The sequence below is a fragment of the Ochotona princeps genome, chromosome 27 (assembly GCF_030435755.1).
Source record: "Ochotona princeps isolate mOchPri1 chromosome 27, mOchPri1.hap1, whole genome shotgun sequence".
Taxonomy (NCBI): domain Eukaryota; kingdom Metazoa; phylum Chordata; class Mammalia; order Lagomorpha; family Ochotonidae; genus Ochotona; species Ochotona princeps.
This window is the reverse complement of record NC_080858.1, coordinates 1,864,063-1,878,025: the sequence shown is the minus strand read 5'-3', so window position 1 is coordinate 1,878,025 and position 13,963 is coordinate 1,864,063. Positions and strand designations below refer to the sequence as shown.

Below are 13,963 nucleotides of genomic sequence, written 5' to 3'. Positions count from 1 at the left end.
GAGAGGGAGTGTGTGGCCCCAGCTCTGCCTTGCCACAGACTCTTGGGGTCATGCTAGGATAGTTTCTGGAAAAAATCTGAAAATTTGGCCTTTTATGTTTGTTTCACCTCCATTCCTTTCTGTTCCTATCCAAGCAATATGGTGATTCTATTTTAATAGGGTGGCACTGACTAATGTCCTTATTTCATGACTCTAAAATGTGAGGATTGTTCCCATCTTAGCACTATTTCCTAGTTAGTTTAACCTTTGTTTTTTAAGCCCTCACCTGACACTGTCTTTCATATTTGGAAAAGATTTATTTATTAAAACCAGAATGGCGGACAAGAAGAGACAGTGAGGGAGAGAGCAAGATATCCCATTACAATTTCATTCCCCAGATGTGGAGGCTAGGTCAGACCAAAGCCAGAGCCGGGAACTCCACCCGGTTCTACCATGTGGTTGCAGGGGCTCAAGCACTTACGCTGTTTTCTGCTGCTTTCCCAGGTGCCTTCACAGGGAACTCAGCCAGAGGTGGAGTAGCCAGTACTCAAAATGGCACTGTGCTACAGGATGCAGGGATCTCTGGCAGCAGCTTAAGCCGCTGTACCTCCACTCCAGCCTCTCACACTGTTGGTTGTTGTTTTTCTATGAAGTCGATCTGTGACTTCAGAAGTAGTCAAGGTCCTAAGTCTAAAACCTTCTGTAAGTTTTGGATACCGTATGTCTCCCTGTTCCTGTGTTCTGCCAGCATCAGTTCCCCAGAAAAGGTGAACTCCACTGCTCAGGTGAGAGTTCTGTGCTGTCCTAGGGACAGATGCTGCTGAATGAAGATGATTCGGCACTACCTGGCCAGGGCCTAAAAGGCACCAGAATAAATCAGAACCTTAGTGTGTCTTGGTTTTCCTGAACCAGCACTCAGGAAAACCATGGCTGTTTACTGACAGAGAACGAATGAAAGATGTTCTCTGGTTCTGTCAAGGTCATTGAAGCCAGGAATGCTGCATGATTCCCAAGAAGGGAATCCAGTGGGCATCGAAGCCTAGGAACCAGGAAGTGTGAGTGGATAGAACTCACCAGGACAGGCTTCTCTCCAAGCAGCATTGTTACCTCTGATAGCTTATTTATTCTTGGTTTCCTATTTTCTAGAACTAAGAATGTAGAAAGAATTTGGAAAGAAAGCAGTTAGAAAATTTGTTTCTGACCACTTTACCAACGAAACACTGGTCAATAGGTTCTTCTTGTAAGAATTCCTAGAGTTAAAAAAAAAAAAAGATTTCCTAGAGTTGAGTCTGATGTAAGCTAACCTAAACTAGCACCTGCCTTCCATATCCCTGGGTTCTCCTTTTGTAGGGAACTGGCACTGGGAGAAGCACCATAACTCTGGGTCATGGGGTGCAGGGAAGATGACTCCAGGGAAACCCAAAGCTGACAAGTCTTTGGAATCCGAGGCCAGGCAGCGGCAGGTGCCCCAGGTCGGGGGGCGGGGGGATCCATGGACTGAGCAAGAACCAGCAGCCATCATCTGTGCTGCGGAAAAGCTGTACCGAGGGCCTGTCTCTAGACACAGCCAGGAGAGGCCTCTTCCCTACAGAAGTATTGTCTTCAGGTCAAAATAGAGTGAAGTGCGAGATGCGCTAACTCTGTTGTCCCTGCTCATCCCCTGTGATCCGTGCTGGTGCGTTTGCCGTTGGAGCTTTTGCCATACTAACTCATAGGAAACAGCATCAGGAACAAGAAAACTTGCCAGTGGAGCACTAACCCTGCGATCGTAAAGTGAATTGAAAATGCATTGTTGTAAAAATTAGGAAAGAGAGGGAGGGAGGCAAATATATTCTTGGAATTGCATCTGTGAAATACATGCAATCTGTTCTCTTATATATTAGTACTTAAAAAGTATTTTAAAAGGAAAAGGCACCCTCTTACTAATGGGCACAGAGTCAGGGTGGCTCTGTACTGAGGGTGCGGAGTGCCGTGCACCCCCGTATACCACGGCTTGCCTCATATGCTCGCCGTAGTCTGGACAAGACAGCACTGAGTGAGCAGAACACTGTATATTTAGCTGCATAATTCGGTTTCCTAAACCTGCTTGAATGTCCTGAATCAGCAGTGAGTATGCATTCCATTATTGTCCCAGTTTGTTTGGCCACAATCCCAGGAATGTACCTTTGGAAACCTAGTAGATGAAAAAGTAAAGCAATCCACCACGAACATATGAAGGGAAGAAGTCCAAAGGAATTCAGGACAAGAATAATAACCGTCTAAATTAATCATAAATAATACAAAATAAACTTTCAGCTGTCTTCATATCAACCCTCTTTTTTTTTTTTTTTTTTTTTTTTTTTTTGGTCGTCTAAAATAAAACCAAACCGCAGGTTACATTGTTGGAAGTGAGCCTGGAGCAGCCCCTTGCTCTGTTGTTCTGGGTAGACACTTCACCTGCCAGCCACTGGAGGGTGGGGGAATTATTTGGAGATGTTTGTTGTCCCCCAGGGCCAACTATAATTGCTGCTAACATGTGAACCTGTTGGCTTTTTTTTCCTTCAGCATCATATTTTATTATGCTTTTTTGAAAGGCCCTAGTGATCATTGGACTTACAGATTTGACAATTGCTGCTTACAGCCCTCGTGAACAGCTACCTGCTGTGGCCTTTTGGGGAAGAGGGACAGGATTTTATACCTCTTTTAGAGCCAGAACATCTGTAACACAACAGTCTAGAAATATCTATTCAACTTTGTACTGCTTTAAACTCAGCTTAAAGACTAACTTTCAGGTCTCGGGCCAAAGGGGCCTGTCATTCCATGGGACAATTTTGCTTTGACTCTGTCAAGGGGGCAGGCACAGAAATGCTTTCAGAGAGACTCCTTGAGCAGATGGGTGCTATGACGGACCTGGGGAAGGCAGGCCACTTTATGGAAAATGGGAAGAATTCCAGAGGACTTGGCTGGATCTGAGCTCATATGAATCTTGAGAACAGAAGGCATTCACCAAGTCTTCCTTCTGCCTCCTCTGACCATGACCTCTCTAGGCCCCAGTTTCTCCTTCTGTAAAATTCCAGAACATTAAGGTGGGATGCCTTCTATCTACCCAGTTAGATTATTTGTACAAAGCCTGCATGGAGCTTGTTTAGTTGGAAGTATTGAGGAATACTAACTGTGGTTACCACTGGAGGGGATTCCTGGAACACTCGGAGTGAGAGAATGGGTGAGCATTGTTGCTCGTGACTGGTGGTCTCCCACGCTCGTTTGTGCTTGCTGAGTGGTGGTGACGGCTGGCTGGCATACCGGCACGTATACCTAACCTATAGCAGCGTAGACTAGCAAATGTCCTGCATGGCATGCCAGTTCTTTTAGGGCATCGTTAAATTTCTGCCAAAGTGCATGGCCAAATTTAGCATTAGTTTTTCTTCAGCCTACATGGATGTGATGTGAAGTAACCCACGCACTCCATGACATCATGGAGTTTCTTCACTATCCTAACAGGAGCATAAACAATCTTACTTAAGGGTTTACATTAAGCTGAATGCTTAGCATCTAACCCGGTCATCAAAAGTCTGGGTGAGAGGTGATGTGCTTTCTCTTGGGCTGAGCCAAGGTTTACGCCTGATTTTCACATACACCCAACCCCACCTCAGCTATACCCATGGCTGCTGTGCAGGCGGGAGGAAGGAGCCTATTTTTGCCTTGGAATCAGTGCACAGATGAGTGCTTTGTGGGAAACTGGAGAATTGAAGCCGCTCTCCCACTGCTACTGATTTCTGCAGCATCCCTCCTTGGATAGGGTCCTGAGCCTGGTCAGCCCCTCAGCCCAACAGCCTTTATTCTGAACGGCTGTCTTCTCGTGTAGTACCTCACTCCCTTACACACTCAAGATTCTTTTCCAGACAAGTCTCTTAAGCAGGTGAACACAGAGTATCATTCAGGTGGGCATGAGTAGCAGGTGGTGGTTGTGGGCGTCGCTGCGAGCTGTTTCCGTTCCCTTCCAAAACTAGATCTCCAGTTAATCAAGGGAATGCTGTGTCGGTACACCTGGTCGCTAGACAAGAGTCTCCACTCATCTCTCCACCACCTGCTTCACAACCCCTCTTGCCATTACAAACTTGGAGACCTTCTGTGGACAGGTACCCACTCCCCACAGGAAGCCCTGCTAGGCACATGGAGGGTGGTGATGTGAGGCGGGAATGCCCTCGTCATCGGGGGCTTCCTTTCTGCACCCAGCTTTTGTACTTGTAAAGTGTTTAGTGCCCTCCTAGGATGAGAAAGTCACTGTGGAAGGTATCACTGACATGAGCTTGCTCAAGCAGAATCTGCAAAAGCAGGCGAACCCAGGGGCAACAGAGGAGGAAAAGCACAGCTTGCCAAGCACAGGAGGCCTGTCTACCTCCACCTGGAGTGGAGTTCTAGGCTCCTAAACGTTGGTGAATGCCCCTTCCCACAGTCACAGATAATGTCCAGTGTGACTCAGGGAGTGTGGTCTCCCCAAAGGCAGGGAGTGACTCATTCTGTTGTTATTTTAGACTCATAAGTCAGGATGGCACTCGCCTTGGGTGGATTTCGCCCTACCCACTTTCCGAAGCAAAGCAGCAACATTGAGAACTAACTTCCAGGCTAATTCTTGACTGTGATCTCTTGCTCAACTCAAGTCAGTTGGGGTCCAGCTGCAACCTTTTACATGCCAAAGGGGAGTAGAGCGCTGGACCCAGGGCCGTGTCCTAAATAGGAAACTATCTCTGGGTCAGACTGATTGCGTTTCAGAACAGCCACCCTTGCCATGAGCTCATCCCCGTATCCCAGTGGATGAGGGAGCAGCAGAGTGTAGAAACTGTGTCCTTTCCAGCCGGAGGAGGAGGAAAGCAGCCGAGTGAAGGGTACAGTCCCCTACTGCCTTGCAGTGGCTGGGGCTGTGTGTGGGGAAGACCACCTGGTTTCTCAGGGGGACTTGTGTGTGTGTTGGTGAGGGCACTGATTTGGGCAGTGGGTTGCTTTTGACAGACTTTACCATGAGTTTGGGGGCTCAGCTGCATGCTGCCAGCCCAGTGACACCCCATTAGCTTTCACCATCCTTTAGCACACCCACTCCTACCAGGACCTCTATCTGGACCTGGCCCCTAGCTCAGCTCAGGCCTGGCTTGGGGTGGGCATGAGGGGATGGCAACTGAGTCAGCTAATCTCTCTTAAAACAGAAGTCACATCACAAATATCCAATAAATATTTTATTTATTTATTTATTTATTTATTTATTTATTTATTGGAATGGGAAGTTACAGAGAGAGAGAGAGAGTGAGAGAGAGAGAGAATGACTGATCTTCCTTCCACTAATTTACTCCACAGAGGCCCGCAACAACCAGGGCTGTGCCAGGCTGGAGCCAGGAATCAGGAGCTTCAGGGTCTCCTCCCACTCAGACGGCAGGGACCCAAGCACTTGGAGCATCTCTGTTGCTTTCCCAGGCACATTAGCAGGGAACCAGACTAGAAATGGAACAACTGGGACTCTAATCGTATTCCCATATGGGATGCCAGTGTTATAGCTTAACCGATTGTGCTGCAATGGCAGGCCCATATCCAGCAGTTTCTTTCATCAGAGAAATAAAGGGAACTCTGAAAATAATCTCTGTCTTCCACAATGGCAGGAGAATTTCTGTCCTCAGATGCAATAGTCATTTCAAACCCTAGTGTTCCTCCTCACTGGCGTGGCCACCATTGACTCTGGGACAGTGGGTACATGGTGACATCCACGCTGCATGAGAACACAGGCTTCTCCAGGCCAGAGCTCTCTGGCACAGTGCCTGGCTGGAGTAGGTGCTCAGTGAGTATCTGTTGCATTGCTGACTGATGGATCCCTGCAGCTGCTCTACTTACAGAGAGGAAAACGGAGTGGAAGTCAGTCTCTGTTGAGGGCATTTTTACCTGTGAAACCAAGGAAGCAGACACCCTCAGTGGTCCTCAGACTCAGCTTCACAGCTGCCCAAAGCCCTGATGTCCTCAGAGATTGTCCCCTCCTAGTTCTCGGGCAGAAGGCATGGGATGAAGAGGTGCCTGCTGGGGCTCTGGGAGGTCACCATCCACACCCCCGACACCCTGAAGGCAGACAGTCAGAGGGATGCAATTAAAGGCCTCCGGCAGCTCCCGCACATCAGCTGAGAGCAGGTTGTCCTGCTAGGAAAAATATTTCTTCCCGGATGATATATGGGGCTCATGTAAGCAGTGACAGTTCCAAAACAGAGTCTCAGGGCAGGCCTAGAGTCTTTTTTTCCTATTTAGGATGCAGCCCAGATCCTGGGAGCTGTTTCCTTTTGGTGTGTGTGAAGCTGTCACTGCCCTCCCCGTGACCTGAGCTCTGTCCGCCCTGACTTCAGAGCCGGCGTTGGGAATGACTCCCAGTCTTTGAGCCAGGCAGTTCCTGTGTGATTGCTCTCGTACCTAAGTATGTGAAGTCAAGGGCTAAGGGGTGTCTTGGTTGTGAGCCTGCTCCAAATGGCTAGAAAAGGGAAGTTGAAAACATTCGTGGGGGGAAAAAATGTTTCTTTTGGGGTACAAAAAATTGTTTGACCATGCGTAGTTTTTCCACACTATGGTTTTTTTCGTGAATGTTTTACGGACCTATCTATGCATGGGTTTGGTTTTTTGTGCATTCAAATGAACTTCCCTTTTAAGCTCATTTTTCCATGAGTTTTCTTAAGTTGCCTGTACTTTTACTTTCCAGATCAGAATCCGGCAGCTGCTTTTTATACCTTTTCCCTGACAGTGTCTTTGCCAAACCCTTGCACCTGTTGCTGAGGGATGGGGCAAGGCTGGAAATGGAGATGGGTGCTGCCTCTGTCACAGGGTTTTGGGGTCACTCCACCTCTTTTGCTCTCCTGTTATATCATGCCCATGTGGCTCGTCTGAGGGCTAGTCCCTTGCTCCAAACAGAGACTCAAGGATGCTGATTCCATTGATCTACTTCTTTTTACAAAATTTCCATCACATTTTGAGTTTATATACTGCACATGTTTGACGTATTTAGGGAACTGTTGAGTTTTGGATCCTTGCCAAGTGTTCTCCGAGCGTCACCTTCCCTCTGGACAAATTTGACTTCCCTGGGCCCTCGTCATTGTTGGAGGTCCCAGGCAGGGTCAAACCTTGAGGCCTGGAACCATGGAGGCAACTCAAGCCCTTCCCACCTCAGTTTTGACAATGCGCAACGAGTCATCTCTGGAAGGTTTGTGTGGTCTCAGTCTCCCTTTGTCTGGGGGACTGGTGTCTGAGTGAGCTGAACATTTCTGGTTCTTTTATGTTGGTTGTAGCCAAGCACAGGATGAAACCACCATTCCTTCTTCCCAAGGGCCCAGGCTCTGGGCTTCGACTGCCAACGACTGCTGCTTGGTGGCCCATGAGACTGCAGAGCTGCCAGGGAGAGCCCCAAGAGAAATAATACCACTTGGAGGGAAAACGTCTGTTTTGACAGGTGTCCTGTTCTCTGCTCCAAGGCGGTGGTGCAGCTCTGTGTCCCTCACCTTACGGATTCCAGTGAGGAGGTGATGATGGTATTAAAAACTCCCAGCGTGGAACACAGAAAGGGACCCTAAGAAAATGTACCCTTACTTCACATCCAATGTCTTTGGGATGATTGCTTTCGTCCTTGGACTCAGACCTCGACTCTGTTGCTCTCTGGTGCTTTCTTAATGTCCCCGGACTTTGGCGACCTCAGTGACGGGATGACAGTATCAGCTTCACAGAACCTTCTCCTAAGCTGGCTTACTGCTTATCCCCTGGGTGGGCTCTTGGCTTTCGGACGCACGCCCATGGCACCGCCTGCCTCCATCCGCCGTAGTGTTCCCCCCAGGACTCTCTGCAGCTTTAGAAGAGTAGATGGTTTTGATCTGCTGTACTTCCTGAGGTCCTAGCAGAATTTCTAGCTAACACTATGTGTTCCCAACTACAAGCAGACATCACTTCTAGAGCAATGTTCTACATGAATGCGCTTCTTCATTCGACGTTAAAATTGCTTGAGTTTGAATCAATGAGTGTAACTGATTTGCTTTCCCGAAAGTGATCTTTTTTTTTCTGTTTTGTTTTGGTTTTTTTCTTCTTCTTTTTCGAGCTGAAAGAAGCATTGGTTTTAGTTTGTTTGTAGAGACACAGAGCACACTCCAGTGGTCTGTGCCTTAAAGGCCCACGATAGTTAGGGTTGGGTCAGGCCAAATCCAGAGGTCAGGAGTTCAATCTGCATCTCCCATGTGGATAACAGGAATCCAGATACTGGAGCCATCACAACTGCCTCTGAGGCGGGAAGCCACAGCCAAGTGCCAAAACCAGGAATTCAGCTCAGGCACTCCAGCATAATCTGCAGTTATCTTAACACGTTAACTGTTAAGATTCTAGAAGTTCAGGTTTTGGGGCCCAACAGTTAACATACCATTGGAACGCCCACATTTTGTATAAGAATGCCTACATTCAAATTCTGGCTTTGCTTCCAGTCCCAGCTTCCGGCTGATGTATACCTTAGAAGACTACAGGTGATGCTCAAACACTTGGGTCCTTGTATCCACATGGGAAATCTGGATGAAGTTCCAGACTTTTGACTTCGACCTTTGACCTGACCCAGCCCCGGATGCTATGGGTATTGGGGGAGAGGGGAGGAAGCCAGAAGGTAGGAGAGTTTCTCTCTCTCCTTCTCGCTCTCTCTTTCTTTCTTTCTCCCTACCTTTCAGCTAAATGAGAAAAGAAAAGAAATTTTGCTTTTTATTCCATATTGGTAGAGTCCTGGAAAGCTCATGCTTAGGTAATTGTTGTATGTCCCTTTAAAACAAAGTGAGTCACTTATTTTGGAATCTTTGAAAGGCAGATTTACAGAGAGAAAGAAAGAAAGATCCACTGTCCACTGATTCACTCCCCAAATGGCCCCAACAGCCAGACCTAAGCCAGTCCGAAGCCAGGAACTTCTTCCGGGTCTCCCATGCGGGTGCAGGGTCTCAAGGCTTTGGGCCGTCCTCGACTACTTTCCCAGGCCACAAGCAGGGAGCTGGATGAAAAGTGGACCAGCCGGGACATGAACTTACACCTTTATGGGATTCCGGCACATGTAACACAGTGCTTTAGCCACTGAGCCATCGTGCTAGGCCCGTATGTCCCTTTATTATCCGCTTTCTGTTTAAGGGCAGTTGTCAAAAATGCGATCAGAAGAATCAAATTGTGGTTTCATCAGGGACTGCTTAGCTTTCTGCTCTTTGAGACAGTGGGCTTTGGTAAGGAGCAAGATTACACAAGACGAGAGATGTCAAGAAATGAACACCTGTTATAGCCTGGCTGGACGTTTCGGGGAATGTCAAGTTGGACTTCACCAGCTGTGCCCCAACTCCTTTTTGCGATTACCTGGAATCCACATCGGTTCTGATCTTCCAAATGTCCTACCTTCGCACCACCATCGCTGAGCTCAGAGCTCACTGTTGAAGATTAGAGCAGAGACGTCTCAAAGGACACCTCCAAGGGCAAATGGGCTTGGGCACAAGGCCCAGGAAAATCCAAGGTTTTATGTTCAGACCGCATCATTACACCTATACCTGGGTCGCACGAACGTGGCACTAATTCAGAAAAGCTTCTTCTTGTGCCATGACTAAGAGACTGAAAACATTGTATACCATGGAAGTGCTGAACTCCGAAACATTGTGTATGTGGCCCGGTAGGCCACAGAAATCGCATCACCTTTAATCAGCCTTTCCCTGGCAGACCACCTGGCACCCCAGTGTGGCCTGGTATGATGCTCTGTACCAAAGCCCAGCGTTCTCTCTCAGAGCTTAGAATGCCGCAGAAGTCAGTGACGTGCCCTGGTCGGTATAAGTTCTTCCTCTTTGTCACGTCAGATCTGCTCTCCTGAAGTCAAAACCCAACAGTCCTCGTGTGTGGGGTCTTGGCCTACACTGCTCTCACGCCTGCTTTCTTTGTCAAATACTGTGTACAGTACATGACATCCCCGTGCAGGAACACGCACAAACTTGGTGACGAAAACACTACTCACCATCAGTATGTGTTTCACCCTGCACACTGCTGATACGCTAAGCCGAGGGAAAGGAGGAAGCCGAGGTACCATGCCCTTCCGTGAATGTATGCGTATAATTTCATTTGGCACTCAGAAGTCCCTAGACAATGACCTTGGGTCTGTCCTTTAAAGACCAGGAAATACGCTCTGAGTAGTTGCACACCTTTTCTGGGCTCATTCAGCCAGTCACTGGTGGAGTCTAGCAGCTAGTACAGTGGAAAGACCGAAGAAAAAATGCTTGTCTCTTCTGGCGAAGCTCGAGACGGGAAGGAGCATCCAGAATGACAGTAACAAGGGCGGTCGGGACTGTTGTAGATCAAAAGAGAACCTTTGGTTTGACGAGAGTTTCGGTGTCCCCCGAAGGGCCTTGTGCTGAGCGCTTGATCCCCAAATCTTTTTGTGGGATTTTATTTTGTTTATTTGGAAGGCAACATGGCCAAGGGAGAGACAGAGTTAGAGATTAAAATCTTGCATCTGATGGTTTCTGTTTAAATAGCTGCAACAGCCGGCTGGACCAGCCCAAAGCCAGGAACCTGGAACTCCATCGTGGTCTTGAGTATTTTTGTTTTAAGATTTATTTTATGTTTATTGGAAAGTCAGATAGACAGAGGAGGAGAGATAGAGAGGAAGATCTTCCATCTGCTGATTCACTCCCCAAGTGACTGCAACAGCCAGAGCTGAGCCAATCAGAAGCCAGGAGCCAGGAGCCTCTTCTGGATCTCCCATGCAGGTGCAGGGTCCCAAGGCTTTGGGCCATCCTCGACTGCTTTCCCAGGGCACAGGCAGGGAGCAGGGATGGGAAGCGGGGCCCATATGAGATCCTAGCACATGTAAGGTGAGGACTTGAGCTGCTAGGCTATTGCGCCAGGTAGAAATAAAAAACTAAAAGTAATAAAACACAATATTTAAATACAGTGTTTTAAGGTTTTGAAAAAATCCTTGCATCCATAATGGTACTCAAAAATAGAATAATTAGAAAACAGTGATCCCGGAGCAGGAATGGTGAAATTTTAAGAAAGATCACCCTCTTGGAACCAGGATTGTGGTATAGTGGGCACAGTTGCACTGCCTCAGTACTGGCATCCCATGTGGGCACAAGTTTGAATCCTGGCTACTCCACTTCCAACCAGCATCCCGCTGTTGGCCTAGGAGAACTAGCAGAGCATGGCCCAGGTGGTGGGTTCCTGCCACCCACGTGGGCCCCTGGCCCCTGACTTTAGCCTGGCCCAACCCCAGCTGTGTGGCTCTCTCTCTCTTCCCCACCCCTCGACCCGTTCAAATAAACAGAAAGGAAAGAACACAGGACAGAAGGACCCCAGGTTATGATGCAGTGCACTGACTCAGGGTTGTGGTTGGGATCTCAGAGCACTGGGTGGGAATGCTGGGAGCAGGGCATCACATGCAGGCAAGGGAAGGATGTTTACAGTGGGGAACGTGTGCCCTTACATTGGAAAGATGGGTGATACTGCGCCCCGCCCCCCTGCAGTTAGGCTTGGTCTCCGCCTTCGTAGGTGTAGCCTCACCCATAGGGTGTCCCTCTTCAGCACACAGTATTAGCCGTGCCTCCAACTGTGGATACAGTAAGTCCGCAAGGCACGGAGTTCTGCAGATCAGGAGCCAGACGCCCTCAGACTGCACTCCAGAAGAGCCCCTTGAGAGCTAGCCAAAGTCTCCATCACATTCCCACTTGGGTTCTCTCTTCCCTTGACCTGGTTGGGGTTCCAATGACAAAGCAAGTGAACACCACTCAGCTGGAGAAGTAGCCATGGCCAGGCAGCCTTCTTTCTGCTGCTTGGTGAACTTCTCTCTACTCCCACAGCATCCTTTCCTGGCCTCCACAAATCGCAGCATTTTTTTGAGTTTCCATCGCCCCTCGGTTATTTCCCAGAGAGAGGAGGGTGGTTACCTCGGGGTGCCCCGTGCTTGCCTCTCCTGTTGCCCAGTTCCCGCAGGAACTCAGCCAAGCTTGTGGGTGGATTCTCGGATCACACCTCTCCTGTCATCCTGTGGCCATCATTCAGCATCAGAACTCGGCCCCTCTGTTCATCTTGCAGGGTCAAGCGTGAACGGCCTGGAGGAGCCCAGCATTGCCAAGCGGCTGAGGGGCACTCCGGAGCGCATTGAGCTGGAGAACTACCGCCTGTCCGTGAGGCAGGCGGAGGAACTGGAGGAGGTACCCGAGGAGACGCAGGCCGAGCACAACCTGAGCAGCGTACTGGACAAGGGCACCGAGGAGGATGTGGCCAGCAGGTCAGTCTGTGCCAAGGAAACAACCTTACCTGGGGGGTGGAGGGGAACAGCAATTTGTTATAGCTTGGGGTCCAAGCCAGACTGTCTCAGGTTGGCTCTTCCCGCTTACAACCTGTTAAATATCTTCTGTGTGCCTCTGTTTGGGAATGAGTACCTTCCTCCCAGAACCCATGAGAGGGGAAGCGAGCTGGCTGCAGGATATGCCACAGTGCTTGGCATGTGTAAGCACCTGTATGTTACTTAGCCACGGGCCGGTAGGCATCCTGCCCACTGTGCCCTTGTCCTGTCCTGCACGCGAGACCTCTGCCAAATGGACAGCAGTGAGTATTCATTCTCTTAGAGGTAGGAACACTGATGGGGACTAAAACTCGAGCCAAGATTCAATCAACTTTCCTCGATGGAAGCCAAGAGGCCTTTCTCCCCCATCCTAGCTAGGGGCCTCGCATCTTTGTCTTTTCAGCCAGGAGGGATCTCACCCATTGGACTTCATTCACAGACTCAGTGTTTGCTGAACATCTACCATGTCTCTAGCGTGCTGTAAATCATTAAGAAGGTTCACAGAAAAACACCAAGCCCACAGATTTCGCCATCAAGCTGTTTACAAAGCCATTGGCAGGATGAGACTGAGCCGCGGGGTGGACAGTAAAGTTAAGCAGTGGCCGCTTGGGAGCAGTCCCGCGGAGGAGCACCGCAGCCCAGTAGGAAGCAGTTCACCCCTGGTGTACCCTGCAGTCCTGGGGAGGCCACTGCGCCTCTGTGGGCCGCCTTTGCCCTTCTGTAAATAGAGGGGCAGACAGCTTGTCTCACGCACCGTACTCAGCAGCCGTGGCTTCACACAGGCCAATCCCAGTGTTCCATTCTGATTAAACAATGGGGGGGACATATTCCCAACCCTCTCCCCACCCACTCCCACCAACCCACTGTCACAGCTGGCTTGTGTGCCAGAACCTCCAGGGTCCACACACAGCAGCTGGAAGTGCAGGGGAAACCCACGCAGGGTGCGGGAGCTCCCCCAGCAGCCCCAACAGGGCAGCTTCAGGCTGACGCTTGAGAGCATTGGAATCCTGTACTAGACACATTAGTCTGCAGTGCTGAATACAAGGGAATAAGGAAAGCAGAAAATTGGTTTTTTGTTGTTTTAAGGCCCAAGAATGTTTCCCTGAGTGTGTTTGCTGGCCACTACTACTTCTGGCTGCATTCCACCCCCTCAGCCTTGGCATTGGATGTGCCCTACAGGAACCAACCACTTCTCAGGCTGGCCCCAGGACAGCTCCCCGCTGCTACCTGCAGCCCCATCATTGTCACATATCTCGACAGGTCGTGTCAGAGCACCTGTGAAGGCTGCACCCACCCTGCTGCACTGCAGGGAGGGACCGCTGGTGGGGATGGGAGATGCTTGTTAGGAACCACTGGTAGGGGGATGGCTTGACTTGGGGTGAGTAGGGCTCAGTACCCCCTCAAGTACCGTCACAGGTCTTCCTCGCCACAATTGATCAAGTGTGAAAGGCAAGGAGCAGCATTCCCAGAAGGCTAGAATTAGAGCATTTCTAGTAGGGTACATATAGGGTGTATTGAAGCAGCGGTAGCGTGGAATGGGCAGCCATCATCTATGCAGTACAGGAAACTTCCCTGTCTCACTTAAATTTGAATTTAAAAACACCATGCGATGCTCTGCAGAGTGATAAATGGCCTCTCAGAAGCAAAGAACCCAGGGAAGCA

At 49.4% G+C, this 13,963-nt stretch overlaps 1 protein-coding gene across 1 annotated transcript in view; it reads left to right on the top strand.

Moving 5' to 3' along the window:
• The window catches only part of MICAL3 (microtubule associated monooxygenase, calponin and LIM domain containing 3), a 188,192-nt gene that overhangs the window by 134,200 nt on the left and 40,029 nt on the right, over positions 1-13,963 (top strand). Inside the window, exon 21 of the mRNA XM_058656153.1 lies at positions 12,049-12,244. Coding sequence (XP_058512136.1) covers positions 12,049-12,244 — 196 coding nt within the window. The remainder of the gene's footprint in view (positions 1-12,048; positions 12,245-13,963) is intronic.